Source organism: Andrena cerasifolii, chromosome 2 (genome assembly GCF_050908995.1).
Source record: "Andrena cerasifolii isolate SP2316 chromosome 2, iyAndCera1_principal, whole genome shotgun sequence".
Taxonomy (NCBI): domain Eukaryota; kingdom Metazoa; phylum Arthropoda; class Insecta; order Hymenoptera; family Andrenidae; genus Andrena; species Andrena cerasifolii.
Genome location: NC_135119.1, coordinates 5,124,311 through 5,147,485, shown reverse-complemented (window position 1 = coordinate 5,147,485; position 23,175 = coordinate 5,124,311). Strand labels below are relative to the sequence as shown.

General features: G+C 34.7%; 1 protein-coding gene across 4 annotated transcripts in view; it reads left to right on the top strand.

Moving 5' to 3' along the window:
* The window catches only part of LOC143378487 (rap1 GTPase-activating protein 1), a 342,177-nt gene that overhangs the window by 283,566 nt on the left and 35,436 nt on the right, over positions 1-23,175 (top strand). For all 4 annotated transcript variants that reach the window (XM_076830265.1, XM_076830268.1, XM_076830267.1 and 1 more), the window contains one exon: positions 20,517-20,825. In XM_076830265.1, coding sequence (XP_076686380.1) covers positions 20,517-20,825 — 309 coding nt within the window. The remainder of the gene's footprint in view (positions 1-20,516; positions 20,826-23,175) is intronic.

Sequence of the window (23,175 nt, the reverse complement as noted above, 5' to 3'; positions counted from 1 at the left end):
TACATTTTGTACGGATTTTAGTTATTTTAATTATTCTCTCTCGTTTGGTTTTATATGCAGTGTATTTTATCGTGTCATACTTTTGTAATTCCATAAATATTTAAACAAAACTGCACATTTTTAAAATAAGTAGGTGCATGTATTTACTTACTATTTTAATTATATTTTATTGTGAAAATTTGAAAACCGGTCAACCGATTTTTTAGGAATAGTGGAATTTGAAAACCGGTTTTCTCAAAAGTCCGTTTTTGTATAAACCCTGAAAAGTAGTAACTAATAATCTTTATTAGCGATTTAATTAACGTATTCTTATACAGAAAAAAAATATCCAAAAATCTTTTTGCTTCAAAGAGCGCTCAAAATGCCGACAAAATCACTTGCATACCTTTCATGTACACAATCCTCCAAAACAGAGATGGGCAAAAATTTTGTTTAAATAAAATTTTGAATAACGATTGAAAGCAAAAAAAAAAATTATCATCCGTTAACCCGAGTTAACTTTATTCCACACAAGACGAATAATTTTTTTAACTTTTATTCGTCATTCGAAATTTTATTTAAATAAAAATTTTGCCCATCCCTGCTGCAAAATGCTGCATGTAAATATTTTAACCGCCATCAAGGACATCCTGTTGGCTGCTTCTCGTTACTACTCAACACACGAAACTCCCCAGGAAAAACTGATCCTCCATTGTAGAACGCGTCCGTTTCGCTGTAACGTTATAATTTCTTCCTACTAAACGCAACTGGAGCGCCTTCTTTTCCCTTCTCACGGCGCAGTTTCCACGGGAAAGAAAGCTTCCACATACTTGAAACCATTTCACGTAGAATCCTCCTGTTTTATTCGGGTTCGGTTGCACGGCTTTAAATTTAATACGCCGTTAAATTGTTCAATTGACTGCGAAATATTGCGCCGATTAGTGGCATTACTCGGCCGCGGTCCATAAACCAGCGAACCTTTGCGGAATATTTGCTCCGGGCATTAATTAAATCCGGGTGCGACATTTCGGAACCGGACTCGTAATTTCGGCCACTCTCATTTTGTTTAATTATATCTCCACCGCGTGCAGGAATTTTTGTTGAAAAATCAGATGAAGTTTCACTCAATATTCCTCAGTTAAATAGTGACGTACTAATTTTTTAGAATGCAACACGTATAAAAGTGTGAAGTAACATTTTGTTATCGAGTACTTGCGTTTAAGTTTAGAATTAATTTAGGTACAATTTTACGGTGGAATTTATGGGAAAGTTATAGGGGAAAGGATATAAAGTGTCGCGCATTGTATTTTTATGATTTATTAGGGGTAATCTATAACACCTTTATTTCTTTGAATTTTACTTTAAGGGGTTACGCCACCCTGAGGCGCTCGAAACAGCACTAAACTAGACGAATTTTTTTACTGATACTATGAGGTTGAAAATTATTTATTTTCTTCTTATGGGTAGAGCATGTATTAGTGCATATTTTGTGTAAATACTGTACAAAAATATTAAAAAATGACCGAGTTATTTGTTCTCCCGCGAAGCTCGTCCGCCGTTACACGCCTGACTAACCTAACAAATTATAACGAACATGTTCGCCTGAAATCAAAAACCCGATGATTTTCGTGTTCCTTAATAAAATACCTACGATGTAGCATAGGGATTTGAGAAGAAAAAATTTATTGCACAAATGAGAGCAAAGTGAAAAAAATTATACGTTTTTCACATGAAAAAACGAATTTAAACCATTAATTATATACGAATGGGGTATAGGATGGAAAAACTGATATGCTGCATCGTAGATAATACCATTAAGAATATGCGTGCCAAGTTTGAACCCAATCGGACAAATAGTTTTGGAGATATTTGATAGGTCATCTTTGAAAATGTAGTTTCGAGAAAAACGCAAAAGAAGAAAAGTAGAATGGTAGCTACCTGCTGCGGAATATCGACATCCGCGCCTCGTTGAAAGCCTATAACTCGGCTATTTTGGGGAATTTTTGCGTCTACAATGACTTAAATTATTCTTAAAACTTCGCGTAATAAGAAAATGCAAAGAAAAAAAAATCGTGTTTTCAAAACTTTCAGGGTGGCGTAACCGCTTAATACTTTAAGGGAATTTTACTTTAATACTTTAAATATACCCCCGAACAATAAACTCATATGAACAACCGATGAATAAGCTACTAAGACCTTCAGATCAACCTGACGCAAACAAACACATTTAATAAAAACACCACCTATATTACTAAAAAATAATACATATTTTGATAAATAAACCGAATTTAAATAAAAAAATCATCAAAAATCGTAATATCCCATAAATACCCAACTCAGATCGCTCGAAAATCAAGTATTTTTTGCGAATTAATTACAGGGAGATGGGTATAAATTGTGACTAGTACTTTTGGGTAATGTTTGTTAATACTATAAACAGTAAAAAAAATTATTTGAATAGTATATACATACGTATGACAGCGCTACAGTTGCCAGATATGTAGGTGTTTTGTCTGGAGCCTCTGTGATTTTGCAGTGATTCTGGCCGTAAAAAATTGAATTGTGAACTAAATATTTTTAAATAACAAAATTACGATGCACGGTACTAGACGCAATCCTTAAAAGGAAAAAAGATTTTTTGAGAAATGTGTTATAGCTTCTGAGTAAAAAATTTTCAAAGACCACCCTTTTTCGGCCTCCTGACTGAGCATGACCCCTTAAGCTATTTTACTTAAAATAACGAATAAATAAACTATAGTTTATAATCTATAGTATAGATTATAGGTTGAATTACATAATTCTTTTTGTGTATGACTTTGCAACGTTTATTTATTCGTTATTTTAAGTAAAATAGCTTAAGGTGACAGTAATTGGTTAGGTGTCAGTAATTGGGTCCTGTACCCTAGTTTACACCTGATGCTCAGTCTGAACTCATATTTTAGTACTCGACCGAGTAGTCCTGCGTGCAAATCGGTCAAAATTTTCACTCAGCCGAGTAGCAGCCCGAGCGAGTCACTCGTCAAGTGTAAACCCAGCTTAAGTTTACACCTGACGAGTGCTCGGCCGAGTGAGCCCTTTGAGCCGAGCACTCGCCCAGTCTGAACGCATATTCTAGTACTCGGCCGAGTAATCCGGCTGGGAAGATTTTCACTCGGCCGAGTAGCAGACCGAGCGAGTCACTCGTCAAGTGTAAACCCAGCTTAAGTTTACACCTGACGAGTGCTCGGCCGAGTGAGCCCTTTGAGCCGAGCACTCGCCCAGTCTGAACGCATATTCTAGTACTCGGCCGAGTAATCCGGCTGGGAAGATTTTCACTCAGCCGAGTAGCAGACCGATGACTCGGCCGAGTCACTCGTCAAGTGTAAACCCAGCTTAAGTTTACACCTGACGCGAGTACTCGGCCGAGTAATCCGGCGGCTAAGATTTTCACTCGGCCGAGTCACTCGTCAGGTGTAAACCTACCCTTATTCCCCATATTCATCTAAACAAAAAGTGGAAGAAGCGTATTTTCAAAAACAAAAGCAGAATCAAAACCCTTCACTGCACCATACAAACCTAACGTTACGTACCAGAGTTGAACAATAACTAAATAAAAATTGATATAAATAACGGATCCAATAAAAGTTACTCAACTCTATAATTTCTTTTAACTTTACTCGTTACTCGAAATTTTTAATTAAATCAAATTTTTGCCCCCCTCTGCTACGCACCTACATAAAAGGGTATGTAGTTGGGCTCACTGATAAAGCTCCTAACTTTTGGGAACAAACGTTCCTACCGTTGTAAATTATTTCTCCCGTTCAATCGATCCCAGCTAAGCCATAAAAACCGTTTAAAAATCCAGCGGACCTCGGAATGCGTGAACGCGCGCATGCAGGCATGTGGACGGAAAACTTTCTCGTTCCGCGCGGTTCCGTCTGAACGGGCTTGAAGAATGAATGGGATTTTAACAAGGCAGCGAGCCAGCGAGTAGTGGAACGCGGCTGAAAGGGGCCCAACCGACGAAATGCATTGGAGGAAAGGAAAATATTAAATAGGGGGTAAGGATAGCGAAGGGTGGTTGGTCTCGTGGCGGCGCAATGAGAGGCGAGAGGACGCAAGGCACGGTACAGTTAAAAGTAATGCGGATGTGGCCGCTCGGATTACGTTTCAAAGTCTTCGTTGGCGTCTGGCTGCTTAAACTTCCTGCAGTTCCTGAGGCCGGCGTGCGCCTCGCGTTTCCCTGCTGTCTTTCCACCACTAATTTAAGTGTCTCTAAATTCGTGTACGACAGGGAGCAACGAGATGGAGGGAAAAAAATTTACGAGATGGCCTCGACGAAATAGAAGGAAAAAGACGACGATCTTTCGGCCTGCCGTCGTTTTTCTCGTTCGCTCCCTTTTCTACGCTGCCAAATATAAACCGGGGCCGAAGCATCTCGTGCAAGATGGGCACACTCGCCGGGCGGGAAAAGGATCGTCGAAGAAAAAGTCGAGGAGTGGCTCCTGTTCGACTATCATTAGATCGCCTCCGAGAGGACCCTTGGTCTTATGGGGAATTCCGCACTTTCGTGTAATGAAAGTATTCGGGAAATTCGAAGGAGGTTCACGTACGTGCCTTGCAAGTTCAAAGGGGCGAGCGAACCGCGGACTCGGCAGCGAACAGAAAATTGTCTGACAGAGAGTAGGTACTTTTTAGTTGCTTTTTGTGCTGCGCTTTGTAGATAATTGTTGGCATTGTAAATGATTTTTCGAGCAATCCATTCTTATACAAAATTGCAACATTGTTGATTAATATATTGCAGTGAGAGTAATCGTTGAAAATTTAGTAGGTGAAAAAAAATAACAAGGGAATATGCCGAAGGGACAATCGCTGATTTTGATGATAGGTACAAGGTATGTAGTTCCCCCCAAAATATGCGACTGGTTTGTTTTCTATGGGTGTAGGTTTATGATGGAAGGGCGAAAACAGCCCTCAAATTGGTGGTGGAGAACATATTTGATCGACCACCTTGGGAACTATTGCATTTAAAAAATGATTTAAGTAACGAAGTTGTATATTTTTGGATAAGGAACCTGGTTACGTAAATAGCTTGCAAATAAAACTATTCGTTTAAATAATATATAAAAGTGTAGCTCGTTCTTGTTAGTTTTTTCAAATGTTAATCTATTTTCCCGTATATTTGTGTGTGTAAAGTATAATACATGCCCAAACACACAATGCAGATAAATTGGAATCGTGATTTTTGTATTAAAAAACACAGCTTTCTAGGTAGTGCTAGCTTCTAAATAGGTAGTGTAAGTAAACTGCAGTATGGCCTCCAAAAATTACTTGCTTTTCCTAATTACCTAATCTTGATATTTTCACTTATAAAACTGTCCAACAGCCATTTTGGTCTGTAATATTCAATAGCCGTTTCTTATAGATTTTTGCGCGCTGAAAACAAATCCGCAAACCGTTTGTCGCTATCACCCTCAGTTTTTGAGAAATTCGATTTTGAAAAAAATTGCAAATATTCAACTTTGAACATCTTTTGTGTTAAATTATTCTATAAACCCTCCCGAATACAACGATATAAGTAATTGGTGCATTATGAACATTTAAATATGTTTAAGCAACTATCAAAGGTGAAAGAACACCCGAAATGCACCTACTTTTGCAGATGTTTTTAAATTTATTTCCAAAACTAAGGGTCTAGGAGAAAATCTGACTACTCCACGAGATGCAGCAGACATTTTTCCTTCGGAAAGCGTCAACAGAAGTGGTAAGACACATTTTGTTTTCAATACAGAAGCGAAATAGTTGGGCAAAACGTGCGCCGTCGACAGTGGCTGTCAACGGCGGCGCGCGATGCACTGCCGCTCAGCGTTACAGAATCGCGTAACGCGCGTGACTACCACTGTCCGCGCCGCACGTTTTGCCAAACTCTTTCGTTTCTGTAGTGAAAACAAAGAGTGTTTTACCACTTCTGTTGATGGTTTCCGAAGAAAAATTGTCTGCTGCGTCGCGTGGAGTAGTCAGATTTTCTCCTAGACCCTTAGTTTTTAAAATATATAGAAAAATATCTGCAAAATTTGGTGCATTTCGGGTGTTCTTTTTCCTTTGATTCTTGTTTAAACATATTTAAATGTTTTTAATGCACCAATAACTTATATCTTTGTATTCGGGAGGGTTTGTAGAATAATTTGAAGCAATAAACAACCGAATAAGTATTACTGTTTGAACACAAAAAATGTTCAAAGTTGAAAATTTGCAATTTTTTTTTTAAATCGAATTTCCCGAAAACTGCGGATTCGTTTTCAACGCACAAAAATCCGTAAGAAGCGGCTATTGAATGTTACAGAATAGAAAAAATTTCAATTTTGTTAGACAGTGTAATTATTAAATACTTTCAGTAATTTGACTGATTAAAATATTTTTTATTACTGTAGTAAACTTGCTTATATCTATAATTTGCTATTATTTTACTTTTTTATTATTATTTTATCCTTCTTTGTCTTCCTATCTTGTGTTTAACGCAGGGTCATTCACCAAGTACGATGAACAGTAAATTCAATTCATTATTTTTAACAACTATAGTGCAGTTAAAAATTCATAAATACTTTGACCAATCAATCTTCTCACTTGAATTTGCACGGCAATGAATGGATTATTAATTGCATTCTGGTTAATCGGAAACTAACCAACAGAACGAATGTTAATAATTGAAGATTACGTTTGTAATCTCGTTACGCATAATTAAAAGCGGAATGAATAGTAGCGAGGCTGAAGTACCTATGTAAATACTTGGCTGTTTAAAGTGTCGCGCAGGAACAGGCGTCGACTATTTAATTAAGAAGAGCAAATGTGCCTCCGGTACGTCCTCGAATAAATAATCATTTATTTCTTTTCTACCCCTTTACTGTAAAGCCCTTGGGTTTGACAGAATAATAATGGGATTAATTCCATAAAATATTAGAAGCATAAATAATTTAAAAATTGCAATTCTTGCTAAAAAAATAAATCTCTACCTATACATTTGAATATAATCAACGATACAAAGATATTAATGTAGGTAGCAAAATAAAGTATGCTCTGAAATTGTATTTTAACGCTGACATAAAAGCATCTCAAGCAAGAAAGGTTCAAAACGAAAACAGAAGCTATCACAGGGCTGTCAGGGAAAGCAGAAGCTATCACAGAATCCCAACGAAACAAAGGCTTTCTCAGAACAAGTCAGATGTTGTTATGATAACTGCAGTAATAATTGAAATTTATTAAAACTGTATGCACATGTTTGTAATATAGGTCTGTTGCAGTGCAACTTAATTACAGTTTTGTGGAGGCCATCCAATTAGGAATGATCATTAATTTTAGAGCGTAAGAGAGAAGCACATCTTAACTGTTTGAGGACAAATTATATTATGAGAAAAATAACTGCTTTACAAATATTAAACAAAATCTTAGAAACCAATAAATTTTTACAATAAAGGAGCAACTCAATATAAAACATTAATAACCCACTTCATCCATTCCATAGATTATAAATTCGCGCGTAAACTAACGTTATTCAAAAAAGGGCACCGTAATAAGGACAACGCACTTTTCAGGGCACAGTAATTGGGACGAAAACATGTATTTTTATTTCAATTAAAAAAATATGAAAAATTAACATTTTTAACCCGAAAAAATTGCCTTAATAAGGAGAAAGGTTCAAAAAACCAATATAAATTTTCACCAAGCAAAATTAAAGTAAGAGAAGTCAGTAATTAATTCCTTCGTGAGCAAGTCGGCGTCAAAGCACCGTAATCGGGACACGTACCCTAGTACATCCTACCTGTCTATTAGATTATTATACATAGTTAACTGTATGCAAAATTTGAACCAAACTGATGCCCGGGACTTAGTACCTATCTTAACCCTTCATTACCACTCTGGGTGCGAGCCACCCATAAGCTGATTTTGACGCTCTCTACCTTCTATATGCAAAATGAATACCTTTCCTCCAAAGCTGACTTCCAAACTATGTTTTCTCTCAAAATATTATACCCGAGCAACAACTCTGTAGATTTTTAGCTTCTAATATTGAAATTTGTAAAAGTCACAACTATTTAAAGATTTTCTTCGTTTTTTCTCAACATGTGGTGATCTACAATTTTTTTACAAAAACTGTGATTAAATTTCAATAAAAAAAACTATTGCAATATATTCTAGAGACCTTAATACAGATCCATGATTTTTTGTACGACCCTTGGATTGTTTAGATGACAATGGCAGGTGTTCAAAAATTGCTCTGGGTGTGAGCCACCCAGGTATGTCGAAGTCGATCGAAAAAGGAGGTGTGCCAACGAAGGGTTAACCTTGCAAATTTTTCATCTATCGCCGTGGATTCCTACGTGCAGAAAATGACTGAATGAAAAAGGAATTCCACGTATGGGCAGTTAAATGTGCCTGGCATTTTCAGTATTCAGGGGCGAGATCGTTTCTTCTGCTTACGAAATATTTTAGACCAGAAAGTAGCGTCGTGAGGGGGCAGAACCAGCTGGAAACTCAAATAACTGATTTCCTGTTCGATGTCACACGAGTGGCGATATTCATGAGCAGTCGTTCATATTATAGTACCACCTGCCGCTACACCATATGCTTCTATTGTATTAGAGTTTAACGCCCTTTATGGTCAGTGCATGGTCATTTGCACCGCATTCTACATTCATATATTCTAGAATGATTACGGTTTCGACAAAATTATTTTTCCGTCGTAAAGTCAATTTAGTCGTTCTTCAGGAAATTCAGTATTTTATATCGAACGTAGCACGGCGAGGTAATCGATTTACCTCCCTGGGAAAAGGCCTCGAAGTGACGTCTTGAACGGACGATTTAACAAACTGGATTCCCTCCACTAGTTCGTCTAGAGTTAATCGTTCCACGTTGTAAAACTATTTTACTAGGTGTGGTGTATCGATACTATGGTGTTTGTGTTATGATGTTTTTATCCTGTTTATATATTTATTTCCTGAAATTTACATTTAAGTTGGTAAGCGTTAGGCGCAAAAGAAATACGGGAAATTTCGTTTCCTTGATTCCTTTCAGAGCCCTAGCGTAATGAAATCCTCGTCCTCTGAAAGGAAAACAGTTTAGTCTCACTTTTCTGGCAAATTAAAATTGCGTTATATAACCCAGCATCTTATTATTATTTTTTTTTTTATTAGAGGAGAAAAGCTGTTTTTTTTTATTTTGAATGCTATAGAAAATTTTCAATAACTTCTTAGTGTCTTGTTAGAAGTGCTCCTAATTATTAATTTATTATTCTATGTGAACATACTGACTCCTAGCAGGAATTGTATAAATATTTATAGATGTTTAGATTTACAAAGATTTGCAGATCATTGAATTAGAAAAGAATGTAAAGGAGCGTATGAAATTTATGTCGCTTAAATCAGCAATTAAAATAAAGTATAGAACAAGTATTTACTATTCTGCTCCAGTTCCCATCTACATACCCACAATATTGTGATCAGTGATGCCAGAATCGTGGGACAAATGCTTACCCCCACTATAGTGGCGGAGATTTATCGATAGTATATCGATAATTATCGATGGTTTGCAATATCGAAAGCTATCGATATTTTTATATGACTATCGATGCTGATCGATATGCCATGTTTTAAAATAATAACTATTTTAATGTTTTTAAGTAAATGAAGAACTTCAACCGTTGTCAGAGTTATGCAAAAAATATCTCTGTATTGCGGTTACTCTCGCAGAGTATGAGAGAATCTTTAGTAAAACTCAACAAATAATTTCCGAGAGGGGTTTCAGAATAAAAGCAAAAAATGTTGACTTAATCGTTTTTTTAAATAAAAATCAATGGCTACTTTCGTACACTACTCTCTTTTTTTTAAACACTTCCTATATTCTTCATTTTGAATTCTTTTTACCCGACTGCGGCACGCAAAGGAGGGTATTGTGTTTATCAGGCTATGTATGTATGTCCATGTTACGCTCTAGAGTCTGTACGGATACACCGATTTGGACAAATGAGGTGTCTTTAGAATTGTCTTGACGTTCCGAATGTTATAGGATATAAAAAAAATAAATAAACATTAAAAAAAATGAATAAAAAATTAAAAAATTAAAAAACCCGACTGTTTAAAAAACATTAAAAAAATTAAATTAATAAAAAAACATTACAAAATTAAATTAATAAGAAAATTAAATTAAAAATTAATTTTTTTAATGTTTATTTAAGCAGTCGGGTTTTTTTATTTTTTTAATTTTTCTTGTCTATTTGGCATTGGACATCGATTATATTCAATTGTTGCTAATTGTTTCCAATAAAGATGACGATTATTATACGCTTGTAATATGTCGGTACACACATGATAGTGGATTTATGTTACGGAAACAATCGATAATTATCGATAGTAGGGATCAAACTATCGTTTACTGTCGACCACCATTGATAGTCACGACCATCGATAATTCTCCACCACTACCCCACTATGACGTAATGTTGTCCCCCCACTTTCTTCCCATCGCGCTGCGCAGAAGCATATCCCTACCCCTGTCCGTGTACTCGTCAGCCCAACAGGCAACGCACACGGCCGGGAGTAGGAATATGCTCGTGTGCAGCGCGACGGGAAGAAAGTAGGGGACCCACAGTAGGGCATAGTGGGGGTAAGCATTGGTCCCACGTCCCACGATTCTGGCATCACTGACTGTGATGCAGTGCTGACGCGCATCCCATGAAAATTAACGCGAAAAATTAGTGCCTATTAAATATCCGATTTATGGTTATAATGGAGATTTCACCGAATTGGAATTAATTTCATATCGCCCCATACACAGGACAGTCAAATTCCAGTGCTTGATTAATTTTAGCAAACGGATTGAATTATTCAGGAAATTCTGCGTACCGTTATTGTCTGGCGTGTAGTCCATTTCCACCATCGCTGTTTCATATACACTTTGTAAACAATGCGGTGACCGTTTAATAGCCCACGAAAATGAAATAACTGTTATAAAATACAGTACAATTTTTATGGAATTTTAATTTAGGTGTAATAGTAATAATGTGTGAATATGTATCAAGAATTATAACTAAAAAATGTTTCTGAAAAGTGTGAGACTTCTAGAGCCCAAAAAATGGCGATATTTAGGAATTAATTAAAGGAGAACTACTATATATCATTTCATGGGACTTTTTGCATTGCATTAAGGATGTCTTAAGCTACAGAAATATATTTTTTGTTTTATAATTAATCATTGCAGACGGCCCTGGGAAGTCGTTAAAGTCAAGGCGTCAAAAAATTCATCCTAATCGGTGGGACCTGTATCTCCAAAAGTTATTATCCGATTCGACTGCAACTTTTTTTATTTTGAAGAATATATTTCTGGCTAGGGGAAAACCAAAAAGAAATACAAAAATTACATTTTTTTAGAAAATAACGACACTTGAAGTTTGAAATCACTTTTTCCCTATATTTTTCATCCTTTCAAAGCCTTTAAAAATTACAAATTTTCATTTTTTTGTATTTTTTTCTGGGACCCCTCCCCACCCTAGCCAGAACTATATTCTTCAGAATAAAAAAAGTTTCAGTCGAATCGGATAATGACTTTTAATAAAATACTTGGTCGCTGCGAGTACCGCAGATTACATTCAATTAATTTTCATTTGGCCAATTTTAAAACATCCACGTTTTTCAAAACATCTCCATAAACAGGAAAAACAGGGCTCTATCCTCCTATTTTTTCCAAATTTTCAAAAAGGTGCCTTCAACCATAAAATTGCATTTGTTTAGAACAATTACTAAATAAATGGTCAAATATTAGTTTTTATTAAGTGAAATAATTTTTATTAGGTACTCTTATATCTGCACTGTAAGCACCCAAAAGGTCATTCTTATCAGTTTATTAGTCCAACGGTTATAATTTTTGGAAAAATAGTAAACACTATATTTCAAAGAGCTGTAACATCCACAATTTTTGACATTTCGAAAAATCCTTCGAGATATGTTTATATACCCCTAAACACTACAACATATCCAAGTTGCACCAAAATCCGAAATGTTACTCCGAAAAGTATCCGACTTCGCGTGGAATGACCCTATGACGTCATACCAGTATTTGCATATTTCGGTTTCTATAATAAAGATTTCGAAGATGGAACCGAAAAATACCGGTATCATATCGGTTTTTTCAGTTTCGTTAGAAGTCCCTGATTCAACCGCTGATATTTCGGTAGCACATGCCACCTGCTTGCAGCACCATGTGTTCCATGCAGCATCCAATGTACCACATACGTTCTCCATTGCATATTGCGTACACGATACGTTTGTTTCTGAAGCTTGAAATACTTTTTCTGTCGAGAGTACGTACAATGGTGTATTAAGAAAAATATTTTGCATTAATTAAGAGATATAACAGGAATTCACACACGCGGCTATTATTTTATTATTTTAATTTTCTGTGTCAGAACGTGAGAAACTAGCTGCCGCTTAGGCACAGAGAATTGCAAATATATTGTAAAACTAGCTGTACCCGGCCACGCGTTGCTGCGGCTCAGTCTGGTTAAACAGAAAAGAAAGAAAAGAGAAAGCGCACGTTTCTAATATGTTTAATTTCACAGTGCTTGGCGTATGAAAACACGCGCGTGTTCGAATGCAACGTTGTGGTAAAATTTCAAAGCAATCGGTGAAGAACTTTCGGAGATTTAAGATTTTGAACAAACGAACATTTGCATTTTTATTTATACAGATTTGTTATGGATTAATATTTATTATATAAACTTTTATTTTCAAGTTTGCAAGGAACAAGGACAACGTCGCATAGCACTGTAACAAATGTAATTACAATAACAATAATTCAGTTTCCATCATAGAAAGTTTAATATTAAACTTAAAATTAAAATTAGATACAGCTAAAGTAAGGAAGTTAATCAAAGACAAAGTTAAAATGCGAATGAATTTGTAATGTTATTTACGCATTAGATTGCCCGCTTCTGGCAAATTCGTGGCTTAACTCTTTCAGTGCCAGAGCCGATGTATCGGCCCGCGTCTTATAGCGCTTTACCATTCGCATTGCGGGAGAACCCAATCTCAAAATAAATTTATAATACGTTATAAATGGTCTAATTTCATTACGAGAGAATTAAAAAATATAGTTTTTCCTTTTAACTCTTCGTGTTATTTTTTATGTTTGTTATGTAATATTATTTATCTTGTTACAAAATATATGAAAAATGCAAAGTACATACTTTGTAATAAATGGTCTATATAAAATTATGAAGAAAAGATGACTTTTTGTACGTGCAAATACGTTTTGTAAGACAAAACTGAACTTTTACTTTCTTTATGATCTTTTATACCCTTGTTATTCATATAATTTTCAATGAATATAAAAAAACTAGTGGGAAGTTTTCTGTTCTCTATTTCGTCCTTAATATACTGTTTTTTGAATCATGTAAATATTGTTTCTTCTTTGGTTTTTACGAGCATTTTCCCAAACCCTAGTAAAACCATCAAATTCAGCCAGTTATTCTCGCATAGGCACCTCTTTTTCGCCTGGCACTAAAAGGGTTAAGGCTGTGTAATTTTCAGTCTTAAAAATGCATATAAAAACGATTATTCTGGGAGCAACAATGTTACAAAACAAACTGACTCGCTCGTCCGCGCATTTCGCTGTTCTATCTGACGCACAGCTGTCGGGTAGGCAGGTTTACCTTGGATCTAAATAATAATGAAGCTCCTCTGAAACGAAAACGTATGCCCACGTTAGAATGCAGTTATGTAAATAGTGCTTGGCGCCAACAATTCGATAATGTTTCAATGCGATGGCGATAAGTAAACTACCGACATTTCTATCAATCGTGCGCTACCTAGCTGCACGTACGCGTCAGAGCGTTGTTAACATTGTGCACCTTGGATGTGTGCACGACGGCGCGTCCTCTACGCTGACATCTGGGGGCATTTCGATTTGAATTTATATTCCTGCGGGAGCTGTTCAAGTTCCAATCGAAGTGACGGTCGAAGCCAGTTACGTAAATATACGTTTATTTTTCGAAGGCTGACATTAACCATAACGACGGTAGTGCTTCGCCTGTCGGCCAGTTAACACCGATGACAAAAATCCCGCGACTTTTATCACGGTTCTCGCACAGTAATTCAGTGTTTAAGGGGTTGCGCCACCCTGCAAGGTCTGAAAACACTAGTATTTTCGGGATTTTTTTTAAAACACTCGAGGACTTTTTTTTTAAATAAACCTTCGTGTATTCGAAAGTGTACATGTTAAACTACTTGTGGTAATTTTTGCGATGGAAAAAAATAATACAATTTTTATGTTGAAAAATACGATTTTATCGATTTCTTGTATGAAAAATATTTTTTATCTTTTTTTTATGAATTTATCTAAAAAATCTGCTCCCGACACATCGTAGGGAATGGTTTTCTGCATCTCTCATTAAATTTTCATCCAAATCGTTGGAGCTGTTTTTGAGATTTTATGTTCACCGTCAAACGGTGCACCGCGTACACGCCTTTACGTTTTTACTCACAACTATTATGTACATAGAGATATTGAGACTTCTCTTTTTTGTTGTTAAAACTCATTAAATAATGATTAAAACTAGAAAAAAAAGTTCTCTCTACTGTTATTTATCACTTTGCAATTTGCGTTTGAAAAAAGGCCTTTTTTAGGGCTACCGAGGGTAACCTACCCCCTTAAGTGCAGGCGTATCAGATAAGTTTTCAAAACCGATCTTCTCGAGCAGGAAGCCCCTACCAACAAATTTTATTCTACATATTCCATACCTTCCGGTTGTATCATTATGAACCACCCAGTACGTTTAGAAAGGGCCCGTCGAACTTTTGGTTGACATGGGGTATTGATGAAGAAATCCGAAAAAATTTAATAATTACATTCTTCGGCGTCCGCAGTTTGTATTTTGTACCGCAAGAGGAATTCTTGAAAAATCAATTCAAATATTCTACAAAATTGTCTACAAAATTTTCTACAACTTATTTATTGTTCTTTACGAATTTACAATTTCTCTGTACCATATGTACATTCCTTATTACTATCCTTACGTAAAATTTCATGCTTTTAATCTATCTCATTTGCTATCTCCTACTCACTACTACCCTCTTTCTGTTTACTACCCCACCTTACATTTAAATCCTTCTACCCTCCTCCCTTTCGTATCCTCCTATTCCTATTTTAATTTACATTGTCCTCCCTCACCCCCACTCTTCTCTTCTCCCTCCTTCTTTCCAGCCCACCCACCTCTTATTCCTTCTCCTATTGCTCTATCGTCCCCCGCATCTTCACACCAATCCAACACTACAATTAATCATATTCTGAACAAACATTTTGATGAAAGAAATAATACCTAGGTATGCTATGTTTCTTCTTGCATTTTCCATTCGTTTATTTACAGTTAAGGGTACTAGGCAGTCGAAAAATCAATTTTTTATTGCATTTTCCCAAAGCACTATCTTTTCTGAATTAAATGCCGCTTGGTTTATATTAAAATTCGCTAAATTGTTGATTTAGCAGCTAAAAAGGTCAAGCGAGTCTAAAGAATCAATGTTCTGACCAATAAAGCTCCTGAATTTTTTCGAACCAAACGCACACCTATTCTGATGTATATATCTCTACGCTAAGAACTCGGTTTGGCCTACACGTCAGGAGCTCGGCGCTATCCCCACCACTTCTGACTCGCTCTTATTCTGCGAAGGCGAGAGCGAGATAGAACGAGAGCAAGAAAGAGACGAGAAAGTGGTGGGGATGCTTCGCTGCGTGTTACGTACCTCACGGGCACCGAATCCCCACCGCGCGACGAGCAGGCAAGCGGTGTGGTGGGAGAATACCCCTCACGAAACTCACCGGCCAATATATCTGAAAACGACTTTAGTCGCCTTAAGGCGAATCGTGAAATTCGTGTAAATAAGGCAGAAGTCGAAGATGCAGGAATTTCTCTGGGCAGTAAAGAGCCGCAGCAACAACAAGTTTAAAGCGTCGTCAATAAGATGATCGTGAACCGAGAACAGTAAAACGCCCTGACCTTTTAAAGGTACCTGTAAAGTTATATGGCGCGTTGAAAATGTCTAGAACAGTGTGCCAGTAAACGGTCGTGAATGTAATTTGCTCACTGGCAGCGTATGCTCGTATTCTGGCATTACAGTTCCTACTAAATAGTTCAGAAAACTAATTGGAATTAGCAGGTTGGAAAACGGAAATTTATGGATATTGCCGCGATGGGATCTGCGATTCGTAAATTTAGAATATAGGTTTCGAGAATATTATTTACTGGGGGATTACTATTTGTTCTAGCTAGAATTGGCCATTGTTAGACTCGCATGCAATAGATGCATATTAGGGCGGAGTGTTAATATATCGTCGAAAATTTAAATTTGAATATTCAGTTAGTCTGGGTGCGGGATAGTTGTCTTTTGATTAATCAAACACAACTGCAAACAAAAAATTGGAAAAATATTCATGTTTGGAGGTTCCTTCTTCTCTTAAAAATGTAAAAATTCACAATGAGAATGTTATGTTTTACATTTTGAAAATTTAAAATTTAATTTTCAGTTGGCCTGGGTGTGGGATAGTTGTCTTTTGATTAACCAAACACAACTGCAAAATTTTTTTTGAAAAATATTCATGTTTGCAGGTTCCTTTTTCTCTTAAACTTTTTAAAAATTCATAATGTGAATCTTATTTTTTACATGTAAAAATTCACAATGGGAATCTTATCTTTTACATGTAAAAATTCACAATGTGAATCTTATCTTTTACATGTAAAAATTCACAATGTTAATCTTATCTTTTACGTGTAAAAATTCATAATGTGAATCTTATTTTGTACATGTAAAAATTCACAATGTGAGTCTTATTTTTTACATGTAAAAATTCACAATGTGAATCTTATTTTTTACATGTAAAAATTCACAATGTGAATCTTATCTTTTACATGTAAAAATTCACAATGTGAATCTTATCTTTTACATGTAAAAATTCACAATGTTAATCTTATCTTTTACGTGTAAAAATTCATAATGTGAATCTTATTTTGTACATGTAAAAATTCACAATGTGAGTCTTATTTTTTACATGTAAAAATTCACAATGTGAATCTTATCTTTTACATGTAAAAATTCACAATGTGAATCTTATCTTTTACATGTAAAAATTCACAATGTGAATCTTATCTTTTACATGTAAAAATTCACAATGTGAATCTTATCTTTTACATTTTTAAGACAAAAACGAACCTGCAAACATGAATATTTCTCCAAATATTGTTTACAGTTGTGTTTGGTTAATCAAAAGACAATTAACCCGCACCCAGGCCAACTGAAAATGCAAATTTAAATTTAAAAAATGTAAAAAATAAGAGTCACATTGTGAATTTTTACATTTTTAAGAGAAAAAGGAACCTGCAGACATGAATATTTTTCCAATGTTTTTTGTACAGTTGTGTTTAGTTAATCAAAAGACAACTATCCCACACCTAGGTCACCTGAAAATTCAAATTTAAATTTTAAAAATGAAAAAAATAAGATTCACATTGTGAATTTTCACATTTTTAAGAGAAAAAGGAACCTGTAAACATGAATATTTTTCCAAATTTTGTTTACAGTTGTGTTTAGTTAATCAAAAGACAACTATCCCGCACCCAGGCCAACAGAAAATTCAAGTTTAAATTTTCGCCTATATAGTATCGCTCCGCCCTAATGCGCATGTTTCGATACAGTTGATGAAAATGAAATTTTCGATATTGAATATCTGCGATATTGCAACAGTTAATTAATATATTAAATTCACGTACACGTATTCATTGGACGTATGTACATGACAGTTATGTCGGATGACATTTCTGAATGCACTTCGTTTCCGTTTCCAATTTACGAAGCCATTCAATCGTTCTGGTTTCACGATCACACTGAATCGTCGAAGACATCTCGATTTCCTATAATACGCCCGTTTCTTTTACCACTTCCCTTCGATCGATAGCTCGCAGCAATATTGCGTCGCGATTGAAATTGTACGAAAGGGTATCTTTATTTATGTAACGCAGTATATAAAACACGATGAAGCGAAACACAATTGCAATAAATGACATAGAAATTAAGTTTCCCGTGATCTCTTCAGCAGTTACTATTTTCTGCATGCAATAGTGATGGAAATATTCTTATTTGCTGACAGAAATTAATAATAACTATTATTAACAAATTAATGGCATTTAATCCCAGCTGTTATTAAGTTAATAAACATAAATGGTTTTATTTCTGTTATTTTATTAAAATTATTAACTCGAAGTGTTGCAGATATAAAATAATTTTTATTACGAACTTATCCATATATTATAGTTACCTATTATTAAATTCGATAAGATTCGATTACTATGCTCAGTATTTACAGCAAACTTTATTACTATCACATTTCGATCTCATAATCTTCATTAATAACACGTGTCTATTTTATTGTAGAAATGTTAAAATAAACGACGTTTATTATTGCATAAAATATCGAATAACCCCTATTCATTATTTAAAATATTTTCTAACAGGGAGTCCCTAAACAAACATCATTAGTAACGAATTTATAACGACAGGCAACGTTTCAGTATTATTCGTTAGTTGTTACCAATGCGCAATACGGTGTTCCGTGGATTCACTGTTAATTAAATTGTTGCATCATTCTTTCGCATTTAGTGCGTTGCGTTGTCGCTGGTATTAATATCCTGTGTCCAATCACTGCCTCTTATGCAACGGACACTATTCAAATTACCACAAAAAGGGTGATATAACGGAGAAATGCAGAACACGAGAACGTTAAAAAGTGCTGCGCATTAGTAGCACAAAACCATACGCGGTTCGTAACAGTAGCGAACGAAATTCATTAAAAGGCGCGCACGTAAAGGCGCGCGGGCGCCGGCCGCGGCACTCTAATAATACCTTAAAAGAAAGATAATTACTCGGTTTCCGGTAACGGTGGAGCGGGTGAATAAAAATTTTACGCAAAGTGCGCGTAACGTACAGTTAAATGAGGACTTATCGTATGTACATATATTCCTTCGACGTTCGGCTGTATATTTATAAGAACAAAATCATGCTTGCAGCACGTAGAAATATTTCAGATACATTATTATGTTATCTTCCTTACCTCGGTAATTAGTTTTCTACGTTAAACTTTGATACCTAGAAACCATGAGGAATGTTGATGAGAATATTTTAGAGGTGGGTTTGCATTCGTTTTTGTGGCCGAGTATTTAAGAATTAGCTTTATAAGATTTCTAATTTTATTAATATTTCTAATTTTTTACCCAACTAGTATTCAATTTTTAGTTGTTTGATATTTTGTTTATTGTTTGGACTTGTGGGGTTATACCGTGAATCCGGCATGATGAATTAATATATATATATATATATATATATATATATATATATATATATATATAAATAAAATTTAAATAATTTAATGCATAAGAAAGAAATTTCTTTCACAAATATATATATAGAATATAATTATATAATAAAAATAAAATGTAAATAATTTAAAGCATAAGAAAGAATATATATATATATTTTTTTCTTATGCTTTAAATTATTTATATATATATATATATATATATATATAATTATATTTCTTTCTTATGCTTTAAATTATTTAGATTTTATTTTTATTATATATTTTTATTATATATTTTATTATGTGTGTGTGTTGAAAGAAATTTCTTTCTTATGCATTAAATTATTTATATTTTATTTATATATATATATTATATTATATATTATATTTTATTTATATATATATTAATTCATCATGCCGGACTCGCGGTATAACCCCACGAGTCCAAAGAATAAACAATATATCAAACAACTAAAAATTGAATACTAGTTGGGTAAAAAATTAGAAATATTAATGAAATTAAAAATCTTATAAAGCTAATAAAAATTAATGCAAACCCACCTCTAAAATATTCTCATCAACATTCCTCATGGTTTCTAGGTATAAATTATTTAGATTGTATTCTTCAATTGAAGTTAGTTTTTCATTCATTAGTTATTTAATGTTAACAGAAAGTATTAATTCTATTTTGCATTTTCAAAATACATACCTAATCAGACTCATTAACTAGATTTTGTAGATTAGTGTATCTCAATATTTACTTAGGTCAGGTTAATTAGAAAGTAAGAGAAATATAAGACTGTAAAAATTCAGCTTGATTCTTTACAAGGATATAAGTTCCTTCTCTTAGTAAACAAAATTTTTAACAAATTTTTTTACGATAAAATACCATTTTAACGTAAAGGTCTTATAACGTCGCGATATTTCCTTTCGATACCATTCCGAAAAATCGGATAGCCAGCATACCTGTGCCCCTGCGCGATACAATTTTAAGGAGGCACAGAGAAATTAAAATTAAATGGCTCCAGCTATTAAAATTCAGTGACTCCCGTAACTCTTAATGGTATTCGATTTAAAATTGTAGAAAGTTCCGGGGGTAGGGGTTTAGAATGTTGAGGGGGAAGATGGTATTCAGGCTCTCATATCGAACTGTTCCGCGATGATTACAGACCCCGAGGGAGGACAGGGCAGCCTCGAGCCCCGGTAATCAGAATAATCACACACCTACACCATCTCCGTCGCCAGTTGGGGATGCACCGGTCGGCAGGGCTCTTATGGAGGCTGCGCTCCAGCAAGGCAGTTCCGGATCTCAGCCACCTCTGGTGGTGACACCGCCCGGATACTGGGTCGACGGTACCGATCATCAGCACGCCCTCGACTCCGCTGGCAGGGCGTTACTTCCGGCACAGCCTGCTTGGCAACCGAGGATAGACCAAGACGACACGGCCAAGTGTTATAGGCGATTCTTCGTCGGCAGGGTATGTAAATTACACTCTCATTATGTCTCAGTACTCTCAGCGGTTGGCGTGTCTTGCCATCCGCAGAGCTCTTCAGCTACAAGGTATACGAAAATTATTTCGGGTCCTTTTTCCAATGCGCTCGCATCTCCAGGAAAGCTTCTATGCACTGGATAACAATGGGAATGCACAAGGTTCGGGTCATTGATTTGGATAAAATTCTACATATATATATGGTTTAGGGTTTATACAAAAACCGAGTTTCGAAAAAAATGGTTTTTGAATTCCACTATTCCCCAAAAAACGGTTTCCGAATTTTCACAAAAAATATACAATCAAAATAGTAAATAAATATTTGTACTTATTTTAAAAATAAAATATACTCTATCTATGTAAAACCAAATAAAAAAATTAAGTTATTTAAAATCCGTACAAATCCGTACTATTTTTCAATTCACTTAACATTTATGGATCTACAAAAATATAACACAATAAAATAGACTGCATACAATAGCAAATAAAAAAACTGAAGTAATTAAAATCCGCACAAAATATAAATGTTTTACAGTGGTACTAATTTATAAATCTTTTTCTTCCCCATTTAGTATTTTTCTTCAGAAAATATGAACTCATGAAGATTAGTTTTACTGTAAACTGTTACCTACTACAATATGCTTGTGTCCGAGGCGATTTCAACTAAAAATGTTAACGTTTTTAATTAGACAATTAATTCATTTCTGCATAATAATTCTGGTATATAAAACCGGTTTTCGAATTTTGTAAATTTATAAATAAGAACCAATTTTTAAACCCGGTTTTTAAAAACCGACAAACCCTAATACAGTTCATCTATACATGCAACGGGTTAACTGCATAGGACGCACTACTAAAAATTTCGAGTGGAAATTCAATTTTATTCAATGTACCTATATCTATACCTACGCTTGGAATTATTGTACTCATTCCAGTCGAATTGCCAGTGGAACATGGTTACAGTTTCGTGTTCATGTATGAGTGCATATATCGCGGGGGTGGGGGTTCTGAAAAATACAGAACTTTGAATACAGAACTTCGACCGATTTTCTCATAATTATGAGCACATCCTTTCTACTCTGGGCTAACTTCCTCTCGAAAAGCGGAGGCTTCTATCTGATCTAATACTTACCTTTAAATTTATGAATCACCACGTCAAGTGTCCGGAGCTTCTAAGCTTATTTGAACTTAATGTACCGCCCAGAGTGCTAAGGAATGTTCCACTATTTAGGCTGCGTAAACATTCTACTACTTTTGGCATGAACAACTGTGTTGATAGACTGTGTAGAACTTCGAATTCTTTTACGCATTTAGTTGATTTCTTCTGCCACTCATTATACTCGTTCAAGCATTCTGCGAGAAAGGCGGTTAGTAACTCCCAGGAACTCCTATTTATTTCCATTGTATTTTATCTTATTCCTTTTGCTAGTACTCTATTTTTGCACTATTTCATTTTGACTTTAGGCGTTCTTTTTTGTGTTTCTACTTTTATGCACTACTCCTCTACTGACCTTTTCTACTCTGTATGTACCAAAGGGTTTTTCCTGTATAAAAATGTACCGAGCGCGTAGAAAACTACTTAAAAATTCCCGAGAAACATCAATTTTATTTCATTTTTATTATTATATATATATATATATATATATATATATATATATACATATATATAACAAATAATATATGTATATATAAAATAAAAATAAAATAATATATGTATATATAAAATAAAAATAAAATAATATATATATATAAAATAAAAATAAAATAATATATGTATATATAAAATAAAAATAAAATAATATATATATATATATAAAATAAAAATAAAATAATATATGTATATATAAAATAAAAATAAAATAATATATGTATATATAACATAAAAATAAAATAAAATTGATGTTTCTCGGGAATTTTTTTTAAGTAGTTTTCTATGCGCTTGGTACATTTTTACACTGGATGTGCAATAACTGTATCCGAAATTTGAACCAAATCGATGACCCAAAGCTCGTGCACTTCCCTTGGAAGATATGGGCTCCAATAATGGCAATAAAACCTCTAACCGAGACCAAGCCAGACTGATTTGTTCCGGAATATTAAATGTATATATGTGAGGGTAATTTAAATTTATATAGAACCGTACCTAATTTGCCACATCTTTTATGTTAAATCAGTTCCATTAATAATTTAATATCGCTCGAATCGATTACAGTTGTTTGGAAAAGTACGATACGACGTTTATTTTATACACTTGAATCACACATACGTTTTTATAAAAAAATTTGTTGAAACTGCGGGAAAGTTTGGAGAAACATTTATCGACGTTTTCATAGGTGTT